Source organism: Daktulosphaira vitifoliae, unplaced genomic scaffold (assembly GCF_025091365.1).
Source record: "Daktulosphaira vitifoliae isolate Bord-2020 unplaced genomic scaffold, ASM2509136v1 Scaffold_1, whole genome shotgun sequence".
Taxonomy (NCBI): Eukaryota; Metazoa; Arthropoda; class Insecta; order Hemiptera; family Phylloxeridae; genus Daktulosphaira; species Daktulosphaira vitifoliae.
Genome location: NW_026099572.1, coordinates 86,611,382 through 86,631,409, shown reverse-complemented (window position 1 = coordinate 86,631,409; position 20,028 = coordinate 86,611,382). Strand labels below are relative to the sequence as shown.

Here is a 20,028-nt window from a genome sequence, read left to right as displayed (position 1 = left end):
TTGAAGTTTATCATTAAACACACTAGTATCATGGTATAATGAACAACATTAATCTCTGAATACTGCGTCTCAATAATAGTATCAGCCGGTACAACGAAATCCACAAATTACGTCGTAAATACATAATATTAATTAACTTTCTGTTTTTGATGTTTGTATTAAAGATTTTGTTTAACAATTATTTTTGTCGTCTTAAAAGGTTAGAGATACGTTGAATTTTATCCATTCAAAATCTTATTGTTTTTACTTATTACACGGGTAAGTTTAATGTATAAAAATGAGTCCTTAGCTTTATAAAAATTGAGATACAGTAAAAAATGTATACATTATATATATAACAAGAGTACTAACTAAATTAAATTACACGAAATATTTTTTAAGTTTAAGGCTATTTTGTTATAGAGAAGTAAAAGTTTAGGCCATTGAATAAAAACTTTGGGACAAGCTTCTTATAAATTTTTAATTTATTTTATTTAAAATAATATGATGCAGTGATCCTGTATACATGATAAATATTTCAATATATCAATATTGTAAGAATTACTGTTTTTAAACTAAAAGATTAGTTAGTAAAAATTATTTTAAAATATATAATTTTATGTAAATTGAAGACTTTAATCATGAATTTTTTCTTGATGTAATTAAAAGAAATTATAATAAGGGTTCAGTATAGCATAATTAAGGAATATTTTGATATCATTGGCTGTTTTATAGCAACTTAAATGTTTAAGGATTAAAAATGGATACAAATAAAGGTAAACAAAACTTGGAAGATCAAATAAAAACTTTGGTAATGGAAAAAGATTTATTGAAAAAACAATTAAATGTTCTGAATGAATGTTTATCAATTGAAGAATTGAAAAATAAAATTGAAGATCTTGAAATGAAAATGAAAACTATAGCATTGCTGGAAAATATGATTAAACAACTTAGACAAGATGTTGAACCTTTAAACTATTTGAAATCTATATTAAAGGAAAAAAATTTAGATAAAAAGAATTCTGAATGTACATCAAAGAATAAGTCAATAAATGAAACCAACGAAGTATTATTAAAGCAACCAGAATTATTTACCTTGATGAATTCTTTAGGAGAATCTGATGTTTTACTTAATCAAAATTTTAATGAAAAATCAACTATGATTGACACTTTGAATAAAATATTTGAAGAACCTGTTGATGTACCAGATGAAAATAAAAGTTTGGATGGCAGTATTCATCTGTTAGATCAATATGATATGTTGTCGGAAGAAGATTTTTTAAATGTGGTGCCTGAGGTTAGTATATTATCTTGATAGCTATATCCAGTGTTGGGCAAGTAACTATGTTTAATTAATAGTTACAAATTAATAATATAATGTTATTACTGTTACATTACTTACACAGATAAGTAACAAATTATATTACCTTAAATTATAAAAGTTAATGTGTTACTAAATAGTTACAATTAGTGACACAACCCGAAAATAATTTCAAGAAGAGGGGTTATTATTTAATAAAAAAGTTTTGATTTTTTTTTTGCTTACCCAAAAATTTTCTTCTGCATTGCTAACCATCAAAATATTAATGACTTAAAAAATAATCATTTTTTATTCTGCATTGCAAAAAATTCACACATCATTAATTGTTTTTCAAGGGGGATGGTTTACAACTCCTAAACACCACCTATCATACCAATAACGGTGCTAGAATGCCTACACATTTAAACTTTAAACTGTTCTTTTTATGATGATCTATACTTCTGAGACACTCGCTTCCATTACAATTTATCTTACGTAAAAAATTATGCAATTTATCAAGTTTTTGAGGAAAAATTATTTTTCTTATCAAATAAAATTTTATTTTCACAACTAAAATTTAGAATTTTACTATGTTTCATTAATAACATTTAAATGTGCTGGTATGGCTCAGTCTTGTATGAGTATGATCAAACAATTCCGATGTATACTTAAAATTTAGACTGGGAAAAGCAAAATTAGCCCCTCTTCTCTAGGCCCTAGTGTAAGTTATACATTTTTGAATCAGCATTTTAATTAATATTATATTACTCAATGCCGTAACTTAAATAATTGTAACTTAATTAAAAATACGATATTTGATATAAAAAATAACTAAATTACTTAGACGTTATTTAAAATGTTTATAAGTAATGAGCAGCGTATGTTACGTTACTACCCAACAGTGGCTTATAAGATAAATTATAATTAGTGTATTTTAAACTTAATACAATTTGATTGTAATGATTATATTACTTTATAGAGAGATTCTCAAGTTGGAAATAATTCAGAAACAATTAAAGGATTTGAATTAGTTAATGATACTAAACATGCCAAATTACTCAGTAATGACATAACTAATTTTAAATCCACTGAACCTGTATGCTCAGTAAATAATAATAAAAATATGGTAATTTTAATTTATAAAAAATTATTTTAGGCTTATATTTGGCTCTTGATCATTATATATATATATATACAGGATGATTGAATTCTGATAAGACCCTCATTTTCTCTGAAACTTTTGAGTTTTCAATTACACTTAGACAGTGACTGAATGATACCACCATACCACACCTCTAATTTACTTATTCTATCAATTTAAATAAAGTATAATCTAAATTTACAGATTATTTTTGAAGTCATTAATAAACTATAAAATTTTTTTTAAAAATTACCATAATTGACTATGCCAAACTAATTATATATATATATGTATAATTGTAAACTTTAAAATAAAAAGATAAAAAAAAAAGTCGTATTTTATAATCGTTGAGTCATTAACAGCTGTTATACACCAAATCCTCAACACTCAAAAAATAATATCAGCCCCAAAGTGCTACAGGACTAAAACTAAAGAACAAAATTACATATTTAATAGCTGATGCATACGAAAAAATGACATATACTAATTATATGCTCCTTATAAGGGATAGATCTTAAAAATACTTAGCAACTTATAAATTAAGAAATAACCATTACTTAAATAAATAAAAAAATATTGAACAAATTCTTATTTAAAAGAAATTTAGTGGTCAATAATAAATCAGTCAGCCTGTATTCAGGATTATTCCTAAACTACGCTTTATGAAATATCTTCGAAAATATCTGAGCTAATCATTTTATTTATTTTTTAACAATAATGGTTTTTTATTAAGCTGTTTTACCCAAAATATTAATTTTCTGCTATCATCCCATATGCCCTAAACTCGAATCAACTTTTGATTTTCAAATAGTAAACCAATTTTTTTTTTTATGTAATTTATAAATTTATTGAACTGAAAAAAAAGTATTTTATTTAGTTTTCAACAAGTTTTAGTTATTTTAAGTTGAAACTGATTGCTTTAAAGGCAATTGAGAGAAAAACTTACTTATTTTTAAAATATTACATTATTATCATGTCGTATATCGATATACACTACTGGTTATAGAAATATGACAAAAATGTATGTTCATTACATTGCTAAGAACTAATGGCACATTTTGATTGATGATATTAGTGCCTTATATAAATAAATGGTTATTTTTTCAACTTCCTTAAACTTCAAAGATTTGTTCATTGAGAAATATAAAATAAAAAAAAACAATTTTTTTATTCAATCAAACCTGATGGTAGAAAAAAATTGAATACCATTTCAAAAGCAATAGCTTATAGCATAATAGTAGAAAATGAATTTTTTTCATAGCATAACTCAATAAAGAATCCTTATTGACACAAAAATAAAAGATTAGCTCTTATATTTAAATATTAATTTAAAACTAAGAAATATTTAACTAAAAAAATCACAAAAATTAAAGTTATTAAACACATACATATATATTTAACACTGATGATGGTAACATTGTTCCTAAAATACATATATGCTATTTTTTTAGTCATTTTTGTGACTTTTGAGTTAAATATTTTTTTAGTTTAAAATTTATATTGTAAATATATTTTTAATTTTAAATAATATTACCCACGAGTGATAAATTCTTATTTTATATCTATTATAATTTCAAAATTATTTTGTAAAGCATTATTAAGGAATTACTAAATATAATGTTATTAAAATTAAAAAAAATAGTAATCTAGTAGGTATATTGTCTATTATTTTCTAAAGATAATATTTTTATTACATATGATTTTAATAATGAACTGTTATTTATTTTTTTAGATAAATTTTGATAACTGTGATCTACCTTTAAATGAAGCATGTTTAGCTAATTCTTTCTTATTGAAACAAGTAAGTTATGTGCTATTTTTTAAATAATTAATGCCACTTTTTTTTTTTTATGTTTGTCACCACTTCTTATTTCTCACCAGACTGGTTTCTTTCAATGATACGTCAAAAGATCACAAATCGTATCTAGTTGAAGACGCTGCTCTTAAAAATTGAAATATTTTCCTCATTCCTTGTAAATGAAGGAAATCTTCAAAAAAATTACAATTTTTAAAATTGGCATATGTTGACATTTTTTTTTCTTATAAAACTACCATAACCTTTTCAAAAATGAACAAATCAAAGTAATTGTTTTTTATGTAGACACCTTAGATATTTTTTTTTCATTTGTAATCATTTTTTTTTGAAACCTTGACCCTTAACAGGGTGAATTCGAAATAGCAATTTTTTTACAAAAGTCAATTTTTACAACTTAACTTTTAAAAATGTTCCAGGAATACTGCATCCTTTAAATATATGTTAAATTAAAGCTTATGTTACATACTATAAGTTAAAAAAAAAAAATTGTCCCAACGATATATTAAATAAATTTAAGTTTATTAAATATTTATTTATATATCAAAATTTATAATAAGGAAATAGGAGTACATTTTGCTTTTGGAATAATTTACCAATTTCTTAAAATTAAACACTATTTACAGATTTGTATCAACATCAAAACGTTTCTTTGAACAGTGATTTTAATCACTGTCAGATATCATCTATACTTGTCCCAACTATCTCACATGCATACTTTGCTGTGTCGCAACTGTGCTACCTTTTTTTTTTTTTTATTGTAACATCTTATATATGTAAGTTCTCTTTATTTCTAAGTAAATTATCAAATTTTTATTAAAAGTTAATTTAAATGAAGTTTAATATTTATTAATATCTTGCCTTAATTTATCTAAAATAAAAGTGAAATTGAAAAAAAAAACAATGTAATTTTCCTAAAGACACATGTATTTATTGAAATATTAACCAATATTTTTTTTAGCTTCTATGTAAAGCTGAAAAGGTATTAATTTTTTGATTTTTATTTAGAATGACGAAAAAGAACAATCCATTACAAAATCTTTAGCTTCTGATAATAACACAAATTATAATTCCACCCAAAAGGAGCAAAATTCTTTAAATACTTTAAATCTAAAGTTTGATATTTTACGTGGTATTTATTCATCTGGCTATGTAATAAATCCGACTACCACACAGTTGAAATTCATTGAACACTGTGTTAATGGAAAAGATAACATACTAGTTGTTAAACCAAATTTGGAATGGCAAATAGTGATTTTAATTCCTATGCTTCAACGAATTATACCTGTCTTAAGGGAATGTCAAGTACTCATTTTAGTGCCAACTCGTGATATTGCTCTGCAAATAGAACAGGTATTAAAGTATTTTTTTTTGATTTCTTATTTTATGAAAATGAATATTAGAATAATTATTAATTCTTTATACAATTGTGTATATTGTTAAATAATTACTGATTTTTTCCTTGTGATATTATAAGTGTGTACAGTGTCGTGGATGTAGAATATTTTACTTTAAACATAGTAATATATTTTAGTTTCAACAATTATAATTGAAATACTACAGCTATAAAAAAATAATGTCATTGGAGGCTTAGGTCCCCTTGGCTTCATCCCTGACTATGCATTGCACCAAATGTGTAGAAATAAAATTAAATGATTTAAACATATAAATATTAAAAATATATAATATACATCATTGATCTATTGAAATATATATTTTAAATATTCAAATAATTGTTGTCTAATAAATATGTAGTAAACAATTATATGTAGATCAAATTCATGATAGACGTAAATATAGACTACTAGATGTAAAATAAACATCATCTACAAGATAAACTTGTAATTAAAATTCATCATTGATTTGGTTTTATAAGACTGATAGCAGCAATAATTTATTTCAATAGTGACAACATACAGTATATGAATTTTTACTTGACATTCAAATTTTTAATCAACCGTTCATCTAATAAAACTTCTTGAAGTTATTAATGCAATCATTAAAGTCATAAAGCTTCTCTACATGTATATCAATATACAACTTTTTATTTTAAATTACGTTTAATAAAAGCAACATTTTGTTTTGAAAATTTATTATTTTACATTGTTTTAATTAGCTCTTAAAATTGTTAGGTATACGCCCTTTGAACATGACAGTGTCAATATTAAAATTTTATTATAAATTTCAATTTTCATCATGATGTGGCACAGTGGATCATTCAATTGCCATCTTAGCACTGATATTCAGCTACACTGTTTGTTGTTCATTTCTAGTTGAGTAACCATATGGTAACTTTAACAAAGACACACACACCTTGTCCCCATACTGGTTCCCTTGGCATAACAATATTACATTAAGTTGATAGACAGTGTAAAAATCCTATCAAATCAGTAATATAGAACAAACTCCAAATAGTTGGGATAGAGGCTATGATGACGATTATGATAAATTTCATTTTTTTCTTTTTAAACTAAATTTGTTAATATATTTATTTATTTATTTATTAATAATCTAAATTTGTTATAGGTTATGAATAAAATTGGAAATTTTATGGATCTAGAAATTTGTATTGGAGGAGATAATGTACCACGAAAACTACCTGTAGTTCCACTTGTTGTTGTTGGTACACCAGCTGGTGTATCTAATATGATTGCTTGTAATTCATTGAATACAGAATTTATTAGTACAATTCTGATGTATGAATTAGATGACATGATGCCTTATTACGTTGTCATTGAAGAAATAATGAATAAGCTTCATGTAGCAAACAAACAAATAACAATATTAGCTTCGAGTGGAATTGATCAAATTTTAGATATGTATATTGATTCTTTGCAAGATCCATTCATTTTCTTAAATGATATAAAAGAAGAACCTAAAATTTCTCATGGTACATAGAAGTCTAAGAAAATTGCCAAATTTATCTAACTACTTTATTTTCTTAGGATTACCTTGTCAATATGTATTGGGTATACTAGATGAATATAAATTTCTTACAATTTGTCAAATATGTGAAGAATTAAAGAAAGAATCAATAATCATCTTTTGTAATACCTTAGATGTAGCACAAATTTTATGTGAACAAATGCTATCTTTAGGATTTTTAGTTTCCACTTATTATTCTAGCATGAATAATTATGAATGTAATAAAAAATTATCTTTGTTAGTTGATCATAACATACAAATTTTTATAACTACTGATCCAATTAAAAAAAATGAATTTCCTGAATTTTTACCTAGTTATATTGTTATAAACTATGAGTTACCAACAGATCCTTTAGTGTATATTAGTAGACTAAAGTTCTTTAAAACTAATACTAAAATAATAAATTTTATCAGTGAAAATGATGAAATAGCTAAAAATAGTATTGAACAATACTGTGTAATGTTACCTATGCCTATTAATACTAAAGATATACTAAAGTGATAAAATTCTTTACTTTTTCAATGATATATTTTTTTTTACTTTTATATTATACTCACAATTTTTAAAAATTTGTTTTAATAAATATTGATATTATGTATGTTATTTATATAAAAGTACTTTTATATGACTATTTGAATGCAATAAATGGAAATTATGGGTTATTATTTTAATTAAATTGTGTTTTTATAATTTTGTCAAGAACCCTAGATTATTAATGTATTTATATTGAATAAATATTATGATAACATTATTACTAAAAACATTGTTATTAAAATATAGTTGGGTGTTAATTTTCAAAATATTAAATTTAAAATGTCTTCAATTTTAAATTAATTTATAATAGTGTTGTAAGTTAGATATTTCTATCAGAATTAAAAATTTAATAAATTAAGTTTGAAAATAGTTTATTGGTAATAATGTTTGCCATTAGTCATAATTAGAGTCCAGATTTATGTGCATCTAAAATGTTTAGTATTATATGTGATTAATCATAAAAAAATCCTTGAAATATACATTTTATTATGTTATTAAAATGCATAAAACAAAATAATATGGAACATTTTTTTTTTTTTTTATGCTTTATTAATTTCTAGTACTTTTATAACACTTTAAATTTAATAAACATTAGGAATTACTTAAATTTTTTTACTTGGTATATAACAACCAGTTTAAAGAAGATATTTTTCATTTCAATGATTGAAGTAATAAAGATAACAAAATAAAACTCAATATAATAAAATCTCGGTTTTCAAAAAAATATACATAATAATATTATACTTAAATATATACAAGTAGAATAGTTTTGGAATTTAGCAGTTAATTGACTCGGGATAATTAAAATAAAAAAGACCCACACAGGGGGGTCACGGCACAGTGGTGACGTGGCATAGTTGGGTCAAGTATTATGATATCTGACAATGATTAAAGTCACTATCATAAAAAACGCTTCGATGCAAATCTTAGATTCTGTTTAATTTTAAAAAATTGATGGATTATTCTAAAAGCTATATGACCTGTTATTTCCTTATTTATATCCTGATTAATATAAAGTATATCGAATAAAAGAGGGATATAATTATTATTTCCCATGAAAAAATTGTATTGATCCATACACTTTTCAATAAATTGTAGCATTATAAAATTAAAAATGTAAAATTTAAAATCATTTATACCGTGAAGACAAAATAAAGTGCGAAATTTTTTTTTCCTATGATAAAGTATATTACATTAGCTTTAATTTAAGATATATATAAAAGTGTCAGACCTTCCGGAACATTTTCAAAAATCAAGTTGAAAAAATAAATTTTTTGTGAAAAAGTTGTCATTTTAAATCCCCCCTGTGGGCAGATAAAGGGTCAGATATGAAAAAAATATATACTAAATGATAGGTAAAGACATCATGAATCTATAAAAATAAAGAATTATATTTATTTGGTTATTTTTAAAAAAGTTATGGCAATTTTAAGTAGAAAAAATTTCGAAAATTAGCGTTTTTTAAATTTGTAATTTTTTGGAGGTTTTCCCCATTTACGGGGAACAAGGGATTTTTTTTCAATTTTTGAGGGTAATGTCTTCGACTAGATACGATTTGTAATCTTTTGACGTATCATTGAAAGAAATCGGTTCGGTGAGAGCTGAGAAAAAGTGGTAACAGACACAAAAAAAAAATAAACACATCTTAGTAAAACCAATACCTTCTCAGCTTCGCATCGAAGTTAAAATTACCAATATTTATAATGATACAAAAAAATATAATTTGTTTATTCAATTACTACACATATATTTTATGTCTACGAATGAATATGTATATTAGGGTGGTCCTTAAAATACAAATTTTCAAAATTCGATTTACGCGCACCAAAAAATTGTTCTAATACATGTAAAAATAAACTGTGCAAAATTTGGTCCCGATAAGTCAAAAGTCAAAAGTTCCATAAATATTATGTTTACCAGTAAAATTCATATATTTTGGCAATTTAAGTATATACGATGAACCGTTCAAGTTATAAAAAAAATTTTCATATAAAAGTTATTTGAAATTTAATTTTCTATTAGTTTTGTAGAAAAATAAAATTGTTTTACGTGTTTTCTGGCGAGGTAATAAAAAAAACTTATAAATAACAATCATTTTTCTATCATTTATCATGAATGAATATTGTACTATTAATAAGTTATTATTATTTTTACTGAAATAGATTGCTGTTGTAGGTTATCATCAATTTTATAAACTGGAAATCTTCAATAATATTTAAATATTACCCAATTAAGTAATAAGTAAAATCATAATTAATGCAATTTCCTTATTAGTTTGATATAATTAAAAATATCGACTAAATGATTATTGTAGTGATGTTTCAACAAACAAAATACTTTATAATAGTTTGTAATAAAAGTAAAAAACAATTCATTCAATACGATCGAATATAATTTTCTCTCTGGGTAATTATTTCTTTCTATTGTGTGTTTCTTGATTAATTCAAAATGTGTCTTGAAGATTTTTGTATGAGAAGAATTATGATGAAATCTTGTCATAAAGAATTTGAGTTGGACGTAATTTTGCTTCCGTCTACAGCAAGGTATATGTTAAACATCCAAAGTTAATACCACCCAGTTATGTAGCAGACGATGGAGAATCGTGTCAAGTTGACAAACTCTTAGATGATATAGAAAAAATTCCAGCAATTCCTGATCTTTTTAAGTAAATTCGTTTAAAACACTACCTTTCTTATGTTTTTTTTTTATTATTTATAATTATTATTTTAATTGAGTATATTTAATTTACATTAAGTACACTTTTGAGTATATTTAATGTACAATTAGGATGTATTTATTATATTATTTTTTAAATTAAAAAAATCTTTTGTCTCTTTCTCCAAAATTCTTCATATATATGTAAAAATGAACTAATAAAAAATCGAAGTCGATTAGACAATTTTAACCTGTGTCTGCAAGGGATTAAAATTTTGTTTTTGGTTATTTGCATATAATTCGTAAAAGAGCGTTCGCAGGAAAAATATGCAATATGAATTATAGATATTGTATAAACACAACACCCGGTGGTACTCATCGGTTCGTTGTTTTATTTTGTCTTAAGTCAGGCTATGTCGAGGAAAAGGAATAAGGGTAGTGGACTGTATGAATGAATGTAGAATGAATTTTAAAACATATAACAATTCAATATATCATACATAAATCGTGAAATCATATGCCACAATGACGCTAATATAAACAAATAATAAATTACAAATGTGAATAAATCTTAAATTGAAGATGAACAAGTTACATACTTATCGGTTAATTGTAATGGCTGATGATAATGTTGAATATTCAATGGATCAATTGAAGTCGAATGCAATTAGCTGACCAACGTGCACCATATGCAATGAACGGTACTGTGATATATCTCAGAAAATAAAAATAATCGAAAAGCATCACCTTTTCGATTATTATAATATTATAATATTATAATGATACATCACTATCATTTTTTACAACAAAAATACTATGGATTCGCAAGCCTAAGATGCTTTAGCTTATATCTAAACGCACTAAGATGGCAGGGAAAATGCAGACACAAAGAGAAGACTGACAACAACACCCATAATGGTGTTAGCAAATTAATATACAATTCCTCGACAGCGCATTCGACCGATGTGTGTTTAACAGATATAAATTTTTTAAGAAATTAGGCACTTATAACTTTTTTTATGAATCCATCAGTTTTTCTGGAAAATTATAGAATACACAAAATGTTTTCAATTTTTTTGAAATTAATAGAAGTATTAAAGAAATATTTATAGATTTTTTTGTTATATTTCACGAACGCTTGGAGCAGAAATAACTAAAAAACAACTCATATTGTCCAACTTACAACCTAGAGCAGGCATAAGTTAAAGTCATCTTATCGACTTGACATTTTTTTAGGGTCAATTGCAAAATTGAACTTAAAATGTTATTATACATGCAAAATATATGAGGAGCGACACTAAAGAAATTCTTAAAAAAAAATAATTTTATATAACTAAAAATCACTTTAATAGACATATTTTAATATCTAAAACTATATTAAATCGAAACTAACAAATAAAATATAGCAATAATTTTATTGTATCTAAATGATATATAGTAATTTAAAGACTTGAATAATTGACTATTTTAAATATTATTATTTTAATAGATACATAGAGTAATGAAAAATTACCATTATTTTTCTTAATTAGCATTATTTTGGAATTTAGTTGATTATATGTTTACACTATTTAAATTTTGAAAGATTCAACATTTGATGGTGTCATTAAGAAGGCTCAGAAAAAAAAATTTTAGATGCTTTAATATCTATTTTTAATCACAGTTTAATCAATAATTTAGATAATAGGATTTCATTTCTGTGAATATCTAATTCAATAAAGATCTCGTCGATCATTAAATAAAATATACATTATTTAATTGTAAACTTTTTTAATTCATTAAAGTACACGTCATTTGTTTAAGTAAATATTTTTTTTACACATGTTCAATATGCTCTTTTTATTAGTTAGCGGTTGTCGCAATAATAAACGTACACACACGATATATTTCTTAACATAAATAGATAATATTGATTTAAATAAACACAAGTTAGCACGATTATTTTTTAGTAATTTTCATCTTGTAAATAACATAAATGTCTCTATTTACTTTGGAAAACATTCAAAATAATAGTTTATTGTGTGTAAGCAGTGTTAAAATCAGAATTTTTTTCTTGAGGGCTCTAAACATTAATGCAATCAGAAAATAAGTTTTTTGTCATATTTTCATGAGATATTTGCAACAAAAAAGTTACGTGAGAAAAAAAATTTGTTTTTAAATCAATATTATTCTTAACTCGAAAGAACCGTACCTTCAAACATAACATGAATTCGGATACAATTTTTATTGCGTTAACTCGACCGTAACATAAGGCCAGTTAAGGATTACAGTTCAAAAGTTACATGTATAGTCCGGTCACAGCTCCACGTTGCTTGTCATCACCACCTCCCTCCGCTTGACCTACGACACTCCAAGCAGTTGTGTCCGACACAATGGGCGCCCCAGTTGTAGTGCGTGTGCGGTGGTTATGTCGTACCGTCGGATCTGATGACTCGTTGCAAGTGAGCTGTCGTATTTTTTTGTCGGTCGGTTTGTATCGGCCTGTTTAGGCGAAAAACCAACAGTTCCTCTCGTCCGTTACGTGCTACTACGCGAGTGGACCGCAGTCATCAGCAGATCAACGGGGGCTGGCATTCCATACTTCCAAGAAGAATTTATTGGGAGGCGTTCGGCGATCCTTCGACATCAAGTGGCAGTGTTGGTTGGGTGATGGCTGGATGACGTTTTACGTCTTTGTTAATGTATTAAATCTATTACTTTATATATATATATATATAATAAAATCATGTCTGTAATCGACGTTCAGTGGATTGACTACTCGTTGTTAGTCTTTTAAGTGTAGTGGAAAAACCTCCGACCCATAGTTTATAGTTAATTAAGTTAACTATAAAGTTATTTCATATTTTATTTATTAAATAAAATAATTTACTATTAAAATAATCAAAGTTAATACCCTAAAATATTAAATATTCACATTTTGCATTGTAAAATTCCTTTTTTTGCAAAGTATTCCTAACTATGTTATGAAATACAAAAACACCTCATACTTGAAAAATTAATTTTTACATTAAAATATTGGTAATTAGAATAGATGCACATTCTTCATAATCCTAGAGTATTGAACTATATAAATTATACAATTAGATACATTAATATATATTTTTTTAGTTAGATAAAGTAATATTCCCAGGGTATTCAAGAAATTATTCTGCTTAAGTATGTAGACTACAATGAATAATCAGTTAAGTATTAGTATTAGTAAATTAATTATCAATAATCAAATTCTGATAACAGGATCGGCTATAGGGATGTGCTCCCTAGTTGATGATTAAAAAAAGAGAACTAGGAACAAAAACCTAAAATACAAGTTTTGAAACCGAAACCATAATTTAAGTACGATTTTTATTTCTGTATATATAAATAATTTATTTCTACATTTTTAAAAGATATATCTTTAATAATCATTTTATATTAAATTATTTTTATTAGTTTGAAATGTATTTTTACTCAATCTTTAGGTATCATTTAAATAATAGTTAACTTAATGAGTAGTTTTTCAATGAAAATATTACTTTTTAAATATTTTTTTGTTAAAAAGATATGAAGTTATGACTTTACCATTATCAAGGTTCATAACTTCTAGCATTTATATATTTTATTTGAAAGGTTCTAGGGGTAATATAAGTAATAAATTTTGTAGTAACTCAAAATAAAAGGAAAAGTTACTTAGTATTTAAGTTTATCACTATGATGGTTTATTTTGTGTTACTACTTGTTTATTAAAATATGATATTTATATCTCTATTGGTATCGTAGAGTCCATAGGCATAGAACAATAAAGACAAGTAGTTACAAAGAAACAAATGTAGATTCTCTTTATTGAGGAATAAAGACTAATTAATTGGTAAACACCTTTAATAGGACACTGAGGCAACGAGACAGTAATCTGACCCTCGAGACCCTGTTTAAGTATAAAGTGCGAAAAAATTAATAAAATTACTAAAGAGAATATTGATCTATCGTTCATTAAAAATATTATATTTCTCTTTAGTCCGTTCCATATTAGAATATGGCTCAGTTATCTGGAATCCATATCAAACTAATTTAATTAATAAGATTGAACGCGTCCAGAATAGATTCTTGCCAATACTTTCATTTAAAACAGGCAAAACCGATATATCGCTGAAGTTACTTAGACAAATACCTATAAACATCCCTCAAACTAAAACTCGTGTGTCACAAACGTTCTATACATCCACTTACCATCAAAACTACAGTCTTTTCGCACCGATCAACAGAATGTTAACTTTAGGCAACTCGATAAATAATTTTGACTTTTTTTACGATAACTTAGCCAGGGTAATTGTAGATGTTTATGTAATTAATTGAATTAGTATAAGTTTAAGTAGTTTTTTATTTCTAAATTCCTTGGTTATCAATAATTGTATAATAACTTTCTGTATTAACTGATTTTAATTTGTAAATCTATTTTCTTATCTGTTATCTTACCTGTATTGATTATGCAAACTGTTCTGAGCCCAATTTGGGTGTATATCCATTAATAAATAAATAAATAAATTACTCAGATTATTAATTCTAAATAATTGGGTTAATATGAATTTAATGATTCCTTATAGAAGGCTTGTGTAAAGATCATCGATAGTCAGAAAGTTAAGTATTATAGAAACTATTTCTTAAATTGTGTTAATTCGCACACACAAAAATTCTATAATGTCTCTTTTTATAAATAAAATCTCGACGCAAAATTATAAATCAATATCGCATTTAAATGTACCGACGACAACACGAGGTCACGGCTTATAAAAAAGCGTACGAAGTTGAATAGTAAACGATGATATTCGATATAAACGAACACTCAGAGTATTATGACAAATGTTTATATACATGTAATACAAAATACAAATTATAAATTTTTCATTGATAAATGTAAGATGCGTAATACCATTGGGCATATTACGCCAATTTGTTTCAAAAAATATATATATATAGTAATAATAAAGGTATTATTAATATAAATTATTAAGGAAACATTTTTTTGTATAATTTGAAAATTGTTGTTGAATTTTAAAATTGTATTTTTGATGTATGATCTAACCTTGTACTTTAATTTAAAAGAGGTTTTAAGAACACATGAAGTATAAACAAAAAATATTACATAACAAAAAAAAATCCCATGTTCATCACTTGATTTTATGCTAATACGGATACAGAGTTTCGTCAAATAGGGCAACAATATATCAGGAGACTATGAGGTATAAATAATATAAAATCAGCTATAGACGAACCAACTATAGGCAAGAATGCATAAACTACGCATGGGCCCCTGGTTTGCACACACAATGGTTGAAACGAAAACTATTCAGACGAGTTGACTGACAACTTGGATTCGACTATGATCAAGTCACTATAATTATATTACATTTATACACGTGTATATATATGTATATTCATTAATTATAAATATAATAATAAGCAATGATATATTCTATTTTATTCAATTACATTTTCTTTTATAGTTTTTAATTAGATCCTAAGTATGATTTATTTTTTATTCGCACTCATTAGTAAAACTGTTTAAACATTGTTAAATGTTGCTTGATGAGTAAAATCTAATGCTAAAATTTTAGAACCTAATAACATTTCGATGGTTTGACCCTTAGTAAATACTTCCGTAATCTTTTGAAAATTACTTGTCATTTGAATTAACTTGAAATTTTCGGCAAAAATGAATCTTCATCTAAGTCACATATTATATAATACCAACAAAAAAACCTAGAATTCATTTTTGTTCCCATAAATTACTAAAATTATAATAAATAGAAAATTAAACAACGTGGAATTGTCAATAACGTTTAGATCAAGTTGTATCGATGTAGCTTCTAATGAATTTTATTATATATAATTAAAAACCTTGTTCCTTAATTGACTACAAAGCAATATAAATACCTAGTAAGTTTTACGCTAAAGCTTAGAAATACTGAAGGAAAAGAATGTAATTAGGATTCCTTAACTTTATTCAAATGCGTCTATGTAGGTGATACAAAATAAAAAAACTAAATGTATATGTAAAAGATTTTTTTTTTAATTCAAATAACTTCATTAGTTAGGAAATCCTAAGGTTCGATTACAAAAATTATGTTTATAGTGAGACGACCAAGTCGAGATATTACGATACTACAAGAATAAGGTGGCGTGTGATATTTGAAGCATGTACCGACTTATTCATTATGTCATTTATTTTGTTTATCAACAACTACGCTAACGCCGTAATAAAGCAGTGTATCCAACTATTTATCTCGGATCCCTAATATTTTTAGAAAAGTAATGGGGGGAACATGATTTTACTAGACTACAGTTTGTTATCGATTGGAATATAGCTTGTTTATGTGTCTAATGGTCACACTGTTCTCTAACCTAACCCAAACGACAACGCTCGTCGATTATACACGATATACTATTGGGCTCTTTCTACCCGTCCCCGGTCTCTCTCTTCAGAGTTCCTCTGGTCAAATCACATGTACTGTAAGCGTTTTCCACATTGTTAATTGTCAAAATGTGTTCTCAGTAGATACATTTATTCGTTTTGCGACTATAAACGATTTTATAGTATGTAAGTACAAATGCACTTTAATATTTAATATATAGTAGTTGTTTATTACTTATTTTTGATGTCTGATATGGTGTCCGCTTCTTGTAGCCACATCACATGAGTAATCACTAACATGGGTACCATAGGATTAATTAACCGGTTTCAATTTAAATTAATAATTCTACTTATTAAAGTAGATTAATTAATTATTTCGGTATTTTTCTTACAAAACTTAGAAGCTTAGAATCCAAATTTCGAGAGTTTTATAGGTTAAGCGGTAGGAGGATGGTATAGATGTATTCTATCATTTTTTTCTTTTGTATCATAGTGACTTAATCTTTTTTGTAATTAATTCTTATATAGCTCGGTTTAATGAATATAAATTAAATAATTTTTTTTAACCATGGTATATTTTCATTAAGTAGGTATATTCAATACTAATTGATATCAAAATTTATTTGAACTCGTTACATATAATATTATATTGCATAAAATTAACTTTTGGTGGGTTACACTTACTGTTGAAAAATACTTATTCCTCTGTAATGATAAAAATTTTGTTGCTTCAGAAATGATTTATTTTATCGGATGCTGTAGTATTTATTGTTTAAATTCTATATGGTGAATGAAATATGTATGATACAAAGTTTAATTGCATTGTATAATAAAAATGCAATTTATTCAAAGTTTTTTCCATATAATTAGTGTATTTATAAGAAATTCAACATTCCATTATCTCCAACAAACAGATTTTTATGATAAAAAATTAAGTTACATTACTAATTTTATATTAATACATTCCCTCAATATTTAGCTGAACATACTGTTATTATAGTTAATATGAATCATTTTCATAGATTTATTAATTCTAAGAATCTTATCAGTATTTAGATAATTCAATTAATTTTTAGGTATCATAATTTATTGTATATGTTTTAAAGTATTTTGAAATGTTACATTCAAGCCACTCTATATTAATTTGTAGTTTATTATAAAAAATTATTTTTTTTTGTATTTCGTTTTACTTTTAATAAGTTATTCAATGAATATACTGAAGTATTTTTTAGTTTATTTAATTTTAACAAAATGCAATTCAATTTAGAATCTAATAAATAATGAATGAAACGAAAAATGGACCGTCTAATGAAACCAATGAGTACTCGGGACCACCGGGAATGGATGTTGGCGGAACTATCGAATCCGACTGGAAAGAAGTTGTGGACAATTTCGATGAGATGAATTTGAAAGAAGAACTGTTGCGAGGTATTTATGGGTATGGTTTTGAAAAACCTTCTGCAATTCAGCAACGTGCAATTTTACCATGTATTAAGGGACATGATGTTATTGCTCAGGCCCAATCAGGTACTGGCAAAACTGCTACTTTCTCAATTTCCATTTTGCAGCAGATAGATACCAACTTGAATGAGTGCCAAGCACTTATTTTGGCACCTACCCGAGAGTTAGCTCAACAGATTCAAAAGGTAAATCAACAAGTGTTCAGAGTTATATTCATTTATAAAAAAAAATTTTTTTTTTTTTTTTTNTCTCAATTTCCATTTTGCAGCAGATAGATACCAACTTGAATGAGTGCCAAGCACTTATTTTGGCACCTACCCGAGAGTTAGCTCAACAGATTCAAAAGGTAAATCAACAAGTGTTCAGAGTTATATTCATTTATAAAAAAAAAATTTTTTTTTTTTTTTTTAGGTGGTTATTGCTTTGGGAGACTTCATGAAGGCTGAATGTCATGCCTGCATTGGAGGAACTAATGTTCGTGATGATATGCGCAAGTTGGATACCGGATCCCATGTAGTTGTTGGTACCCCTGGTCGTGTGTATGACATGATTGCTAGAAAGTCTTTGCGTACACAATTTATTAAAATTTTTGTACTTGATGAGGCTGATGAAATGTTGTCTCGTGGTTTCAAGGATCAGATTAAAGAAGTATTCAAGTTTCTTGAAGAGGACATTCAGGTTATATTGCTTTCAGCTACTATGCCTGAAGATGTTTTGGAAGTAAGCACTCACTTTATGCGAAATCCAGTACGTATTTTGGTGCAAAAAGAAGAATTAACATTGGAAGGTATTTATTATCCTTTGAATTAGTTAAAATAATTTTTTTAAATCAATTTTATTTTTTAGGTATTAAACAATTTTACATTAATGTGACTAAAGAAGAATGGAAATTTNAGTTTTACATTAATGTAACTAAAGAAGAATGGAAATTTGACACATTATGTGACTTGTATGATACGCTTAGCATCACCCAGGCTGTGATATTCTGTAATACTCGTCGTAAAGTTGAATGGTTAACTGAAAATATGCGTTTGAAAACATTCACTGTGTCTGCTATGCATGGAGAAATGGACCAACGCCAACGTGAACTTATTATGCGTCAGTTCCGTTCAGGTTCAAGTCGTGTGTTGATAACTACTGATTTGTTGGCTCGAGGTATTGATGTCCAACAAGTGTCATTGGTTATAAATTATGACCTACCATCCAATCGCGAAAATTACATACATAGAATTGGTCGTTCGGGCCGTTTTGGTCGTAAGGGAGTTGCTATTAACTTCATAACTGAAGATGATAAAAGGGCCATGAAGGACATTGAATCATTTTACAACACACATGTTTTAGAGATGCCACAGAATGTGGCAGATTTGCTGTAGACATGCTTCGTATCTGTGAGTAGTTTACTTTGAAAGAAGTGAAAAAGCATTCAAACGATTCAATTTTTATATAATATATATATATATACATATTTATATATAAAGTAAAACAAAATATTTAAAATTGAAAATCCGATATTTTATTTTTCCTTTTTACTGTGTATGTTTGCTACCTTAAGATTACTATTTCGTTTTTCCATTTAACGAAAATGAAAAGTGCACATTTTATTAATATTTGGAATATTTTGATTTTAAATAAAACTTACTATAAAATTTTTAAAGACTTGTATTTGAATTCATAGAATTGTTCCTAATGAATAATTAAGTATTAATTTCAGTATTATCCTTTGTTCAAAAAATTGGTAGTTTAATAGAATAATAGTAATTAGATAAATCAAAATTCTATAATTTAAATATAAAAATTCCATATACTTAAATGAATTATTATGATTTAGATGTAC

At 25.7% G+C, this 20,028-nt stretch overlaps 2 protein-coding genes across 5 annotated transcripts; both read left to right on the top strand.

The window, feature by feature from the left end:
• The first annotated feature begins 66 nt into the window (after positions 1–66).
• LOC126893718 (eukaryotic initiation factor 4A-III-like) lies at positions 67–7,824 on the top strand. Of its 3 annotated transcripts, none has more exons than XM_050664163.1 (7): positions 68–258; positions 732–1,276; positions 2,259–2,405; positions 4,153–4,221; positions 5,242–5,586; positions 6,760–7,123; positions 7,179–7,824. In XM_050664163.1, exons 2-7 carry the CDS (start codon positions 740–742, stop codon positions 7,658–7,660), a joined length of 1,944 nt encoding a protein of 647 aa, XP_050520120.1. In that variant the 5' UTR covers positions 68–258; positions 732–739; the 3' UTR covers positions 7,661–7,824. The 3 variants fall into 3 exon arrangements, with proteins under 3 accessions (XP_050520122.1, XP_050520120.1, XP_050520121.1); XM_050664164.1 differs by having other exon boundaries at positions 715–1,276; XM_050664165.1 differs by lacking the exon at positions 2,259–2,405 and having other exon boundaries at positions 67–258.
• An 8,927-nt stretch (positions 7,825–16,751) lies between these two features.
• Positions 16,752–20,028, top strand: LOC126893723 (eukaryotic initiation factor 4A-like). Of its 2 annotated transcripts, XM_050664174.1 has the most exons (5): positions 16,752–16,919; positions 18,001–18,379; positions 18,606–18,981; positions 19,041–19,087; positions 19,127–20,028. In XM_050664174.1, exons 2-5 carry the CDS (start codon positions 18,014–18,016, stop codon positions 19,565–19,567), a joined length of 1,230 nt encoding a protein of 409 aa, XP_050520131.1. In that variant the 5' UTR covers positions 16,752–16,919; positions 18,001–18,013; the 3' UTR covers positions 19,568–20,028. The 2 variants fall into 2 exon arrangements, with proteins under 2 accessions (XP_050520131.1, XP_050520130.1); XM_050664173.1 differs by having other exon boundaries at positions 19,041–20,028.